Source organism: Coenobita brevimanus, chromosome 97 (assembly GCF_032717465.1).
Source record: "Coenobita brevimanus isolate Jiangsu-jjx chromosome 97, ASM3271746v2, whole genome shotgun sequence".
Lineage (NCBI taxonomy): Eukaryota > Metazoa > Arthropoda > Malacostraca > Decapoda > Coenobitidae > Coenobita > Coenobita brevimanus.
The window spans coordinates 32,520,653-32,536,142 of NC_137050.1; the positions used below are offsets into that span (position 1 = coordinate 32,520,653).

General features: G+C 42.1%; 1 protein-coding gene across 1 annotated transcript in view; it reads left to right on the forward strand.

Annotated features, from left to right (window-relative positions):
- The window catches only part of Sec31 (COPII coat complex component secretory 31), a 485,856-nt gene that overhangs the window by 408,809 nt on the left and 61,557 nt on the right, over nt 1-15,490 (forward strand). Inside the window, exon 18 of the mRNA XM_080283301.1 lies at nt 3,531-3,669. Within this exon, the coding sequence (XP_080139427.1) occupies nt 3,531-3,669 (139 nt within the window). The remainder of the gene's footprint in view (nt 1-3,530; nt 3,670-15,490) is intronic.

A 15,490-nucleotide genomic window follows, 5' to 3' on the forward strand; every position in this document is an offset into this window, starting at 1 on the left:
ACCAGTCACATTAGGGGTTACACTAAGAGATTCCACCTGAAAAACTGCCTTGTAAACACACACCCTGGTCATTACGCACGTGTGTGAATTGTCTAGCAATTTGCAGTACTGCAAATTGCACCAGTCCATTGTTTACCGAATTACTGTATTCATTATATGTACTGTACTCATAAAAATTGAAAAATAAAATAAAGAAATAAAAGCTTGAACATTTATTAGTGAACTGATGATGTGTTAAATCTGCACTGTAGAATTATCACAACACCTGTGCCCCCACGTGAGTTTTGTTTACGTTTCTGATCCCGACTGTTCTTCTTCTTCCCCACCCGACCTCCATCACTCCACCCCTCACCCGCCACTCAGCTGTTTTGCAGAAAATAAAATAAATGATGTATGTATGAAATGCAGGCATATTATTTATTTATTTTTCTTCCGACAAAGTAAACTTTCATTCCTATTAACATTTATATTCAGCCATTAGTATTTTATAATGTTCGCCATTTTCAAGTCTGTTGCATATGTCCAGCTTCTGTTTCAAGGTAAGCACGATACGCTTACGTTTAGTTTGCACTTTAGGCATTTTGGAGTGTACAAATTACTATCTATCAGAGGAACACAATAGCAAGAGAATTTGTGTACTGTCTGGTGGCAAAAAGCAGACTGGTGGTTTTTGGAGGGTGTGGAGGATGACTGAATTCAAGTAGGGGAAAGAGGGGGAGAGGAGGGGTGGTTAAGAGGATTTGGTAGGGATTTACATTAGCCGGAAATGCCTTCATCTCACTTTGTCTGACTTCACCCAGCCTCGCGTGACACGATCAAACGGTGGTTTGGCGGTCCATTCAAATTGGCGCACAGTTATAACTTACTGACATTTTTACCAGCCCTTGAATTTTCCCGTTTTTCTGAGTATTCCGTTTGTCTGGATACCCGATAGCTGGGATTGTACTGTATATATGTACATACACACAGTAATACACCAATATACAATACCCCTAGATGCTACTTTGTTGAGGGACCCACTTGTCATCCGCTGAACTAGATGTTGGAAAGCACTGAGTGGCTCAAAGATGCTCTTATGATAGTGGTGCCTAACACCAGTTGGCTGTACTCCTTCCCCAGTGAAATTGACCACATCTCATGGGAGCAGTTTGTGAAGAAAATCCATGAGTTGTCCTCAACCCACAACATTGCTTACCTTGTCCCAGCCCCAATGCCTGCCCCGGCATCTCAAATTCCTCAGCCTAGCACGTCTGCAGCCCCTGACTTCCCTCATCCTGCCAGTGACTATGATGGAGGGAGTGACTTTGAAAAGTCACAGTAGCCTAGTCTCAGCCCTAAAGGGGTTATAGGCATTGCTCATTTCCCTTCCTCTAGCCCCTTAGACCAAGCTACCCCTATTCCAGACACTCGAACACTGCTCTGTCCCTTGTCATAGTAGGTGATCATCACACCACTTTGTACACTCTATTCAACTCATTTTCATGCCCAGTGATGTCCCTAGAGATAGTTGCACACTGTAATTAATGTCAGGTACGATCAGGAGGGGGCAAAAGTCTTTCAAATGGGCCAAAGAGGGGACTTTGGGAAAATTTGGGGATTCACCATACCATTTAGCCATATAACATGGGTTTCATTGTTGCAATTTTCACAATCAATTTGCAGGGCAAAATTCCTGGTTATATTAGATGTGCAGATTGAAGGTCTGCTGTATGATATAGAAAATATCATTTGGAAAACTCTAGGTCATGGTACTGTCAGTATATCCTCCACAGGCCATCTTGGATGACAGAAAAGGACAGCTTCTCGGATGATGTGATATGTGTGTTTGGTGGTATGGGGGAATGATGAGAGTAGTTCTGGGAGGGAATTTAAGTGGTCAGGTGGGTACAGCAGCTCAAGGGTATGAAGGGGTGAACAGGGGATGTGCATATGGTACAGGGAATTTGGAAGGAAAGAGGATACAGTAAAGGTCCAATTCTTCGGCATCCAATTCCCCGGCAAATCTGACATTTTGGCAGTTTTGAGAAATAGTCCCATTTACAAAACTCTCTGATCGTTCGGCAGATTTTCCGATTTTTTTCGTCCCCTCTACTGCTGGGGACTTCTTCCATCAGTAGCAGACTCCAATCAACCCCTTCTATTGTACATATGTAAATAAGGAACCTACTATAAGTTTAGGTAAGTGCATGTGAACTTGTAGGCCTACTGTATCATTACATTTATATACAGTATGTTCACTAATTTCTCTATTTTTCATATTCATGTATAGTACTGTATTCATTACAGTATTGTACAGTATCAAACAGTATATAGTACTCTCTCCAAACACATTTGTAATGATATGAGTAGTGATGATAGTGTTCACCGAAACATATAAGGTACTGAGTGGGTAGGGTTTTTGATAATTCGGCAATTTTGATATTTCGGCACTTGCCTGGTCCCATAGATGCCGAAAAATAGGACTTCTACTGTACTAGAGTTTAGAGAGACAATAAGCAAGACTGTATGTAACACATTTTTTAGAAAAAGAGTGAGTAGGCTAAGTACATAAGAGCCTTGGGGGTAATAGTAGCCAGATTAACTATTTCCTGGTCAGAAGGACTGATAGGAGGTGTGTGAAAGATGTGAAATTTATAGGGAGTGAAGAGTGTTTGCAGCAACACAGATTACTGATACATGTCATGGCACTAAAGAAGTAGGTAGTGAAGAAAATGACCTATCCAGTATGCACCCAGGAGGGAATTGTGAAAGTTTTAAAATCAAGCAGTAAGAATTGCTTTCTATAGCGAGATGAGTTGAGATATGAGTAGAGTGGTGGCTGAACAAGGAGCCATAGACAGAAGTGTTAATGAACAATATAGAGCTTTCAAGAACCATCTACTGAGAGTTACTGATTCAGTATGTGGATGAACAAAGGGTCCATCAAGACATAAGGTAACCTGGTGGTGGGATGATAGTGTAGAAGCTGTAGTGAAGGAGAACTGTAAGACTTTCTGGCTATGGAAAAGTGGTGGTAACAGAGAAGAATACATTGCTGCCATGTGTTTGGCCAGAAAGGAGGTATACAGGGCAAAATCTGAATCTCAACTTTATTGAATAACCTTAATAGTGTTGAAAGGCTAGAGTATGGTATTTAAGATGATGGGACAGATGAAGGGAGAAAACAGGACTATCATCATTGAGCAATGTGTGAAGAATGATGAAAGAAAGGTAGTGTTGGACAGTGAGGATATTCAAGATGCTTGAAGAGAACACTAGAACTGATTGCTGAATGAGGACTGGAACATGGAAGGTTTAGGGTCAGCGGATCCAATGTTTGGCGCATGGACTTTAATTGATGTTGCTACTGTGAGCAGGGCAATCATCAGGATGCAATGAGGAAAGGCAGTAGATATGTCTGGGTTGACCGCTGAAATGTTGAAAGCCTCAGGAGATACTGGAGTGGGTTTAGTTGCTGATTTGATAATTTCATTTATATTTGGTTATTATAATATACAGTATATAAATAAGTATTGTTTTTCTCTTCCCAGATGCTGGATATGGCACCTCAGTATGGTGCTCCACCTCCACGTATGACCCCTTTGACACCCTTCCAGCCAGCACCACCTGCGGCTCACATGGGACCTCCTCCCACAGGCCCACCATCAACTCAGCCTGTTACATCAGGAAGTAAGGAGAGCCAGTCTGTACAATATCCCCCTCCCAATGCACTCTCTCATGTCACATATTCTGATGCACCCACCCATTCATTTCTCACTCTCTTTTCACCTGCTTTAATTCCTCACTTTCATACTCACTTATTCATGCAATGTTACTCAGAAAGTTGGCATACTTTTGTTGTGACACATACACCCACTGTTTGTCATTAACTGACTTGCACTGACTCCGACAATGTCATTCATTTTCCTGCTGCCACTCACTCCTTTTCTTAGCCTCATTCGTTCACACACATAGTATCACAGTAATACCAAAACTAAATACCATACATCCCTTCTCTAATGCATTCCTTTCTGTTTATTTTACTGTAGATATCTGACCCATACATCCCCTTACCACTTCCAAAGCCCTGTTGTTAATCACTCACCAGTTCATTGTCTTCAGTAATTATTCTTCCATAGACACTCAGCAGATTTGCCCCATGGTAGTTTTTGCATTCCCTATGTTCATCATTACTTTTATACATGGATGCACCTACAGCTATCTTCCACTCCACTCCACTTGTATGTCTCCACTTATCCAAGCTTTCTAACATATTTTCAAACAATATTACGGTCCTCTTTTCAGTACATTTTGTTGTCTGCATAAGTCTCATTAGCATTTGTTGCCTTCCTATTCTTCAGTCCCATAAGAGCGTTCTTCACGTCTACTATTAACACATTATCAGACACCACATTCCTTCTCTGTGTACTGTTATCAGAAACCAGGTATGGTTACCACCACTCTTTTGTTAGCTTTCCCATTCATCAGCCTTTCAAAATACATGTATTCTTTGCATTAGCTACCTGTTTCACTTCCATTTGTTAGTAAAGTACCATATTCGTCCACTCTTATCCCTCAAAAAAAGAATATTTTAACTCATTGTGGGAATTTTGCACCTCTTTCCAAAATTGTTATCTGTGTTGTGAATACTTTGGAGTCATTTTCCCTGTCCATCACAAATGTGTTAGTTTTACTAACTTCCTCACATGTTTCTTTCGTACTCCCTCGTTTTAGAGGACACTTCTTCCATGTAGGAAAAGTGTATGGTAGGATACTTATTGACAGAGTTAGAGAAAGAACAGAGGAATTAGTTGGAGAAAAACAGGGGAGGCTTTAGGAAGGGAAGAGGTTGTGTTGATCAGATATTCATTCTTAGATCTTTAGTGGAAAAGTTTCTAGAGAAAGGAAAGAAGTTATATGCGGCTTTCATGGATTTGGAGAAAGCATATGACGGTGGATAGACAAGGATTGTGGAAAGTATTAAGAATATACGGAGTAGATGGGAAGTTGTTGAATGCTGTGAAGAGTATGTATGATGGTGTTAAGGCTGCAGTGCGTGTGGACGGTGAACTAAGTGAATTTTTCTCTTTGAAGGTTGGGTTGAAACAGGGATGTGTCATGTCTCCATGGTTGTTCAATCTGTACATGGATGGGGTAATAAAAGAGGTACAAGGTAGGGTAGTGGATGCTGGAGTGGCCCTGGTGAGAGAGGATAGTGTTTGGAAACTCCCTGTACTGTTGTTTGCAGATGATACTGTGTTGTTGAGTGAAGACGAAGGGGAGCTGCAAGGCTTGGTGGATGAGTTTGGGAGTGTGTAAGAAACAGAATCTAAAGTTGAATGTAGGGAAGAGTAAAGTGATGGTCTTTGAGAGAGGTGAAGTCAGTGAATGTACAACGAGGTTGGATGGTGAGGAATTGGAAAATGTGAGTATGTTTAAGTACTTGGGTAGTGTGATGAGTAAGGATGGAGGTTTAGAGGGTGAAGTGCTTGAAAGGGTACAGCAGGGAAGAAAGGTTGCTGGTTCTTTGAAAGCAGTGATAAGAAACAGGGAAGTGAGCATGGAAGTGAAAAAGTTACTATCTATCTATCTATAGCCCGACGCCCTAATCCCGCAAAGGGTGGCCGCAGACAAAACGCCTCCAAGTCACTCTGTCACCCACCATTTGACTCCCCTCCCCCCAACTCACCCCTCCCTCCCTCATATACCTCTCAACTCCATCCCTCCACCTCATCCTCGGTCTACCCCTCCCTCTCCCTCCCTCCACCTCACCTACATACACCCTCTTGGTCAGTCTTTCATTCTCCATTCTCTCCACATGTCCAAACCACCTCAGTGTATTTCTCCTAATCTTTTCAACCACATCCACATCTACCCCACAACATTCCTTCACTTCTTCATTCGTAAACCTGTCCCTCCACGTCACTCCACATGCTCCTCTCAAGTAACTCATTTCCACTGCTCTCACTCTTGACTTGTTCCCCTCTTGCAAGGTCCACGCCTCGCTTCCATACGTCAGGGTAGGGATCATAATACCATCATGCAGTGACTTCTTAACATCCATACTCACCTCCCTATTTCTCATCACTGCTTTCAGTGTACCAACAACCTTTCTTCCCTGCTGTACCCTTTCACGTACTTCATCCCCCAAAGTTCCATCCTTACTCATCACACTACCCAAGTACTTGAATGCACTCACATTCTCCATATCCTCACCATCCAACCTCACTGCACACTCTGTGACTTCATTCCTCTCAAACACCATAACTTTTTTTTGTTGCGAGTATAAGTGGCTGGGGAATGGCTGGGAGAAGGAGGGAGGTGAGAAGACAGGAAGAAATCAGTAGGATAGAAGTTGTGGAAGCAATGAAGAAAGTTAAATCGGGGAAAGCCCCAGGAATTGATGGAGTGTGTGGTGAAATGCTGAAGCATGGGGGAGAGATAGTAGTAGAATGGATGTGGAAGATGTGCAGATCGGCCTGGGAGGAAGGTAGAGTCCCGGAGGATTGGAAGTCAGGTATAATTATTCCCTTGTACAAAGGAAAAGGGGAAAAAGAAGTGTGTGGTAATCATAGGGGCATTTGTCTTCTTAGTATAATAGGAAAAGTGTATGGTAGGATACTTATAGACAGAGTTAGAGAAAGAACAGAGAAATTAGTTGGAGAAGAACAGGGAGGCTTTAGGAAGGGAAGAGGTTGTGTAGATCAAATATTCATTCTTAGATCTTTAGTGGAAAAGTTTCTAGAGAAGGGAAAGAAGTTGTATGCGGCTTTAATGGATTTGGAGAAAGCATATGACAGGGTGGATAGACAAGGATTGTGGAAAGTGTTAAGAATATGTGGAGTAGATGGGAAGTTGTTGAATGCTGTGAAGAGTATGTATGATGGTGCGAAGGCTGCAGTGCGTGTGGATGGTGAACTAAGTGAATTTTTCTCTTTGAAAGTTGGTTTGAAACAGGGATGTGTCATGTCTCCATGGTTGTTCAATCTGTACATGGATGGGGTAATAAAAGAGGTACAAGGTAGGGTAGTGGATGTTGGAGTGGCCCTGGTGAGAGAGGATAGTGTTTGGAAACTCCCTGTACTGTTGTTTGCAGATGATACTGTGTTGTTGAGTGAAGATGAAGGGGAGCTGCAAGGCTTGGTAGATGAGTTTGAGAGAGTGTGTAAGAAATGGAACCTAAAGGTGAATGTGGGGAAGAGTAAAGTGATGGTCTTTGAGAGAGGTGAAGTCAGTGAATGTATAGCGAGGTTGGATGGTGAGGAATTGGAAAATGTGAGTACGTTTAAGTACTTGGGTAGTGTGATGAGTAAGGATGGAGGTTTGGAGGGTGAAGTGCTTGAAAGGGTACAGCAGGGAAGAAAGGTTGCTGGTTCCTTGAAAGCAGTGATAAGAAACAGGGAAGTGAGCATGGAAGTAAAAAAGTTACTACATGACAGTATTGTGATATCAACTTTAACGTACGGAAGTGAATCATGGACATTGTTGGAAGGACACAAGTCAAGAGTGAGAGCAGTGGAAATGAGTTATTTAAGAGGAGCCTGTGGAGTCACGTGGAGAGACAGGCTGACGAATGAGGATATAAAGGAGCGTTGTGGTGTGGATGTGGATGTGATAGGAAGCGTTGGGAGGAACACACTGAGGTGGTTTGGCCATGTGGAGAGGATGGAGGGTGAAAGACTGACGAAGAGAGTGTATGTGAGTGAGGTGGAGGGTGGAAGAGGGAGGGGGAGACCGAGGATGAGATGGAGGGATGGGGTGGAGAGGTATATGAGAGAGGGGGGTGTGAGTTGGGAGCAGGGCAGTGAAATGGCGGGGGACAGGGCGACTTGGAGGCGATTTGTTTGTGGCCACCCCAAACGGGATTGAGGCGTCTGGCAGTAGATAGATAGATAGAACTTTCAGCTTCCTCCTCCTACACACTGTCCCAAATTCATTCACCAGACCTTGCAACTCCCATTCATCTTCACTCAACAATACTGTATCATCAGCAAACAGCAACACCGGAAGCTTCCAAATCTCACCCTCATTCATTAGGGCCATCCCCACATCCACTGCCCTACCTTGCACCTCCTTTACAACCCCATCCATATATATATTAAACAGCCATGGAGACATCACACACCCCTGTTTCAGTCCCACATTGAGATCAAAGAACTCACTCAGCTCACCATCCACTCGCACCGTAGCCCTAGCTCCCTTGTACATACTCTTCACAGCACTCAACAATTTCCCCTCCACTCCATATATTCTTAATTCCTTCCACATACCTTGCCTATCTATTCTGTCATAAGCTTTCTCCAAGTCCATGAAGGCAGCATACACTTTCCTTCCCTTCTCTAGATCCTTCTCCACTAAACATCTTAGAACAAATATCTGATCTACACACCCTTTTCCCTTCCTAAATCCCCCTTGTTCTTCTCCAACTAGCTCCTCTGTCATATGCCTAACCCTATGAATGAGTATTCTACCATATATTTTACCAGTCACACTAAGAAGGCAAATACCCCTATGGTTACCACATACTTCTCTTTCCCCTTTTCCTTTGTACAGAGGAACAATTATACCTGATTTCCAGTCCTCTGGAACCCTTCCCTCTTCCCAAGCCAATCTACACAACTTCCATATCCATTCCACAACAATCTCACCCCCATACCTAAGCATTTCACCACACACTCCATCAATTCCTGGGGCCTTTCCCAGCTTAATCTTCTTTATCGCTTCCACTACTTCCGACCTACTGATCTCTTCCTCCCTCCTCTCATCTCTTCTTCTCCCAGCCATTCCCCAACCACTTATACTCACACTGCTGTCACTCTCTACATTCAACAAATCCTCAAAGTGCTCCTTCCATCTCCTGAATTTCTCTCTCTTCTCCACCAACAATCTATTATTCCTATCTTTCACTCCCCTACTATTTCCCCTTTCACACTGCCTTACTTTCTTTACCTCCTTCCAAAACAATTTCTTACTCTCCCTCCATTTCACACTCAGATTCCTCCCAAACTCTTCATCCACTTTCTTCTTACTCTCCTTCACCAGTCTCTTAACCTCCCTTCTCCTGCTCACATATACCTCTCTCTTCTCTCTCTCATCTTCTCCCCTACCTCTACTCGCCAACCATTCACCATATGCCTTCTTCTTTTGTTCCACAGCTCATTTCACCTCATCATTCCACCATGCTGTCCCTTGCACACCCTTGCATCTCCTCCTCACTCCACAAACTGCCTCACACGCTGCGCTTATCTCTTCCGTGAATATCTTACATACGTCTTCCACCCCTTCCATCTGCTCTAGCTCATACCTTCCCAATCTTTCTTCCACTATGCTCTTATACTCTGTCATTTTCTCACTATCTTGCAATTTCTCCACTCTTCTCACAGGAGCTTCTTCCTCCTGTCTTCTCCTTCGTCTCCTCAACCACTTTCTTTGCAGCTCTACCTTGGCCATCACTAAGTGATGGTCCGAGACTCCATTCCCCCACCCTCTCCACACCCTTGCATCCAACACTTGTCTTCTCATTCGCTCATCCACACACACGTAGTCTATCATTGCCTTTCGGTCAACAAGTTCACCATCCATCCTCCTTATTACTCTCCATGTATACCGGTGGATCATCTTATGACGAAAGTAGGTGTTGGCTATTGCCAACACAGATGTCCACCAAAGCACTACCATTCCCATCTACTTCAGCTGGCACACCCCACTGACCAACCACTCCATCCACTCGTACATTCCCAACTTTGCCATTCATGTCTCCAATCAACAGCACTCTCTCGCTCCTCTCAAACTTGTCCATACATGCTTCTACTCTCGCCCAAAACTTATCTTTCACTCTTGCCACTCGATCCTCTGTTGGAGCATACACACATACAATCGCCCATGCTTGTATACCTACTTTCATCCTCACCCATACAATCCTTGCACCCACTGTTCCATACTCTCTTATATTCTCCTTCCACTTCTTGCTTATCATCAGACATACTCCCTCTCTTGCCCTCTCATTCTCACTGACTCCCGCATATATACCTACACCGTATTCCCATTCTCTCACCCTTTCACCTTACCATTTAGTTTCAGTCAATCCACATATATCCACTTTTGCATCCTCAAGCACCTGGACAATCTCTCTCTCTTTCACTTCATCATTCACTCCTCTCACATTCCATGTTCCTACCCTCAGAATGTCCTTTGTCCGTTCCTTAGTCGTCAACGTATGGTCCGTCCGGGTCCGAGGCGCTTTATTTGCTTTTTTAGTTAGTTCTTTTTACGGGGTGGGGCACTAACCCACCACCAACCCTTTTAGTCGCCTCGTACGACAAGCAGGGATACTGGGGGAGTATTCTTGAAACCCCCCTACCCCCAGGGTTTTTTTTTTTTTTTTTTTTTTAAACAATAATCCCAGTACAATCAGGTGCTCTAATCAGCTTCGATCGCGGCTATGATACCATGGAAGTTTGATTCGAACACGTCCTCTAGTTACTACATGACAGTATTGTGATACCAACTCTAACGTATGGAAGTGAAGCTTGGACGTTGTTGGAAGGACACAAGTCAAGAGTGAGAGCGATGGAAATGAGTTATTTAAGAGGAGCCTGTGGAGTAACATGAAGAGACAGGCTGACGAATGAGGATATAAAGGAGCGTTGTGGTGTGGATGTGGATGTGGATGTGATAGGAAGCGTTATGAGGAACACACTGAGGTGGTTGGCCATGTGGAGAGGATGGAGGGTGAGAGACTGATGAAGAGAGTGTATGTGAATGAAGTGGAGGAGGGAGAGGGAGGGGGAGGTCGAGGATGAGATGGAGGGATGGAGTGGAGAGGTACTGTATATGAGAGAGGGGGGGTGTGAGTTGGGAGCAGGGTAGTGAAATGGCGGGGGACAGGGCGATGTGGAGGCGATTTGTTTGTGGCCACCCTAAACGGGATTGAGGCATCTGGCAATAGATAGATAGACTTTATCCACCTGTTTCTTTTTTCTACTCCACAATGTGAACAGGATAGTCCTGATGATGATGATGTAGAGGGGAGGAGATGATGACATGTTGATGATGATGATGATGATGATGATGATGAGGAGGAGGAGGAGGTGGGGGTGATGATGATTGAAGATGATGATAATGATGGTTGATGATTGGTGGTGGTGGTGGTGGTCTTGGCAGCGGCGACAGCGGCAGCTGTGGGTACAAAATAATGATGATTACAGAGGAGGAAGAGAATTACAGAAAGATATTTATGATTGCATGTGATTTCTAGATAACTGCAGCTATTGGTTTTAGCTATTTTATTGTACAGTAGCTCATAAAATTTGTTACTGTAAAAACCTTGCCAAATTTAAGTCATCCAAAATTTTAATGGATTTATGTAGATAAATATGTTGGTGCCAAGGGTGACTGGTGACAGCACAAATAAATAAATAAGGGCTTTTTTCTGTGTAATTTTCTTGTCATACTCCCTCCTTTGACCATGAAAAGAGCCCAAATGAAAATAAAGCTTACCGGTTCCACTACCTCCGTTTCAGTTTACCAGTATTAACTAATGAATAATTCCTTGCTTAATAACAATGTAATCAAGAAGTCATGTTGTGGCAGTGGAAAAAAAAAAAAAATTAAATAATAAAGCTGGAATGAATCCATCAACTGGAGCATACAGGCACATTATAGCTGCTGCATTCATCAGTGTCCGATCTCCGATTTGTGTGGTCGTATCTTCGCCTCTCCTAATTTTTAGTTATCATACATTACATTATCATCATCTAATCCTTTGTTGCCCAATGAAGAGTGTAATAGCCCAGGGCTGGGCAAGTTGGTCTTGACATTTAAGATGAGACTGACCAGCCTTACATATCTTTTGAGTGGTATTACAAGAGCACTAAACCCCAACCACCCCTGGATATAAACCTACACAGGCTCAATCTGTTTGGAGTGCCTTAATTACCCACTAAACCACTAGGCACCATAGTTTGGTTCTATCGTTACCACCTAGCATAGTAAATGGTGTCCTGGTGTACAGGAAACCATTTGGCCCATCACCCAGAGTATAGTCACCCATAGATAGAAGGAAAAGGAAAGAAAGACAGAAGAGGAAGGAAGGAAGAGAGGAAAGGGCAGTCACCTGAGAGCAGCTCCACATTGAGTGAGTGGATGGTGACCGCCCCCACCTACCACAAATCTTCATATATTTTGGGTGTTGTCACTAAGCTAGTTAGTTTCATTGAAATATGGGCTAGGGAATTCATTTAATTTTTTTATTTATGCCCTCTTGAAAGGTCATTATCCACTGGGTTAGGATCATTCGTCCTGCCTCATGTCTGATGACACGTAATTGCATTTTATCATAAAAGAACAAATGCACAGAATACACATAGCCGATACCTGCACTTCATTTCACTAGATGTCTTTATTACACTCATTTTCAATGTTGTATTCCCAGTAAATAATGCAGTGTGCAGTACATGACACTGCTCTTCATGTGTTGCTTTGGCACTGGCTAGATCAGGACCGAGGTGTCTTAATTTCTAACAGAAAGGGTACACAGAATGCACAAAGCTGTACGTGGACAACCATTCACTCAGTTTCTTTATTTCACTCCTTTTTAATGTGTGATATACAGCATTGCTATTCACATGTTGTTTTGGCAGGGCTAGAGCATCACTGCTTGCATCCCTGACCATATGAGACCTCTTCCTTAATTAACCACATGAGACTGTTTCCGTGACCATTTGAACAGCTGACGTAGTACTTGCCATTAATGCTGCTGCTTATGTTATACTGTGTTTCTATCTTTACTTTGTTAATTCTGAATGGCAAAATTTTGATGTAAATACATGTACCCTAACAGCATAACTTGAATCAGTTTCCAACTTTTATAACATAAATCTGAATCATCACAGAAAGAGCTGTCGTACCTCAAGGGTTTACTGTATATAGCCAGCTCAGCACAGTAATGGCCATGATCTTTTCATCAGATGAACTTTTACTGCGACCCATGTTTACATTTTGATTGGTGGCTGTAATGTTTTGGTTTTACGTAACCACACTGTTTGCAGACACAAACCAAGTGGCCCTTGGTTCATTTTGAATTCTAAACTCTAGCCTCAACCTGTTGAAAATTGTGAGTTTGTTATAGAAAATTGCAACATGGTAGATTTTTGATGTTCCATCAGAAATCAAGTTGTTCATATTTTATCACCCAGAATTTGAGAATGTACTGAAATGGAAACATTTTAGGGTTAGTTGTAGTATTGTTTGTATTTGAGTTTCTTGATTTTGTACAGGCTCCTGTTGTGGAGTGGAGCTATAGTGGCCTCCCATTTTGTGTACAGTAATCCTGCATATTTCGCGGTAGTTACATTCTTGTAACCCCCGCGAAAAGTCAATTTCGCGAATTCCCTATTAACAATTGAATCTTACACTTGTGTCCACCATGCTGCCCATCACACAGTCCATATCCATACTGAGGGCCGATTCCACAGTTGTTTGTAGTGGTTTGCAAGCACCCAAACGAAAGAAACTGAACTGTGTAAATGACTTATGACTGAATTATATGATGATTTTGGTGACTAAACTATGTAGCAATCTTAATTATCTAACCCATTTGACAGGGGTAGTGAAAGTGGATACTGAACTTTTTGGAAAAAATGTAGTTATAAGTGTGGTTGGGGAGGAAGCAAACAAACGAAAACTACTGTGGAATCGCCCCTGATTGCGAGACAATTCCCCGTCAGACAATTCCCCGTCAAAACATGGACGATTCCCCTTCAGAACAATTTGCACCCTGGACGATTCCCCGCCATTCTACAAATATACTAATCAATACTTTTATCAATATACTTATTATTAATTAATCAGTACTTTAATAACTATATTTCAGGGGGATCCAGCAAAGTCTATGTTCAGTAGCGTAGGTTCTGGATATTATTTATTAGTTGCACCTTTAGTCAATAATTAACTTGTTTCTTCCTCGCTGTAGTCACCTTTGAATTATATTCTAGCGTCACCCATAGCTATCTTCATTAATGAAGGCGAATTGTTTTGTGTTTGTTGTGACTGCGGATTGTCCCGAAACCTCCATACTCATCCCGAAATACCTTCTTACAAGATTGAAAGCACATACTCCATTATGAAGGAAAAACGTAAACACCGTACGGTAATACACAATTATCTACACATTTATTCACAAAACAGTACAAAATAAAAAGATGCATTAACTGGTGATAGCAAACACTTGCACGGTCGTTCTTAGCTTGTCCAGTAATACAATTTTCTCTGCTAAGGTCATAACTTTTCTTGATCGTTTTGTCACTTTGGAGTTCTTACTAATTGTATTATTAGCCTTTGGTGAGGCTGGCTTACGTCCTGGGGCCATGTGGAAAACAAGTGGGAGGCAAGAGGCTCATATCATAGTGCGGTTACAAGTACACCAGACACGTAAGGCAGTCAGGCGTGGACTGAGGAATGAGGGGCAGAGAGCAGTGTTGCCATATCCAAACAACGAAATTATGCTAGGGCAATGAAAAAATTATGCTAGATTGAGCAAATTTGTTCCAAGTAAAAAATGAATTATGCTAACTTGAAGCTAAATGATAAAATGCTATACATATTCGTGCAACATATTAATTATGTATTGTTTACTATGAAAATATTAAAATGAACCTACATACAGTAAGAGGATAAATATCGGTTTTCTGCCCATACTGCTCTTTTCCACGAAACTTACGTTTTTCTGATGGATTTTGATGTGATTCATTCGATTTTGAGCATCATTTCTGTCGGAAATAACCAGATTTTGAGATATGACCCCCCCCCCATCCCCCTGCAATAATGGGGGATCTTTGGGGAATCGGGGGTTATAGGGAGGGAGGGAAACAGAAAATGGTAATTTCCGACTGAAATGAAGCTGAAAATCGAAAGAATCATACCAAAATTCATCGGAAAAACCTAGGTTTCATGGGTAAAGTACAAAGCTCAAACTTATCCTAACCTAACCTAACCGAACCAAACCGAACCTAACCTAAAACCTAACCTAACCTAATCCAACCCAATCAAGCCCAAACTGAATGTAACCAACTATTCAAACATCTTACCTTATTCGTCACTCTCTCTCTCTGATTTGTAGCTTTTATAAAATTATTCCAAAAATATTCCATTCCATTCTAAATTATGCTAGAATGATTCTAAAACTTCTAATATGCTAAAAAATATTCCAGGCCCGAAAATTTGATCAAAATTATGCTAAAAGAATAAAATTATGCTAGATATGGTAACACTGGCAGAGGGGCCGCGGGAAAGGGACAGAGGGTGGCGTGAGTTTACCGCGCTACAATTGGAAGCTGCGGGAATTTCAAATTTTTTGTTTTCTGTATATTCAAGGATATTTTAGTTGAACTTATTAATGCTAAGAAAATCCGCGAGAGGGCAAAACCGTAGACAAAAAATCCCCCAAAAATGCAGGATTACTGTAATTAATGTAAAAAGGAAATGTTAATATATTCAAAATAAGTTGTTCTAT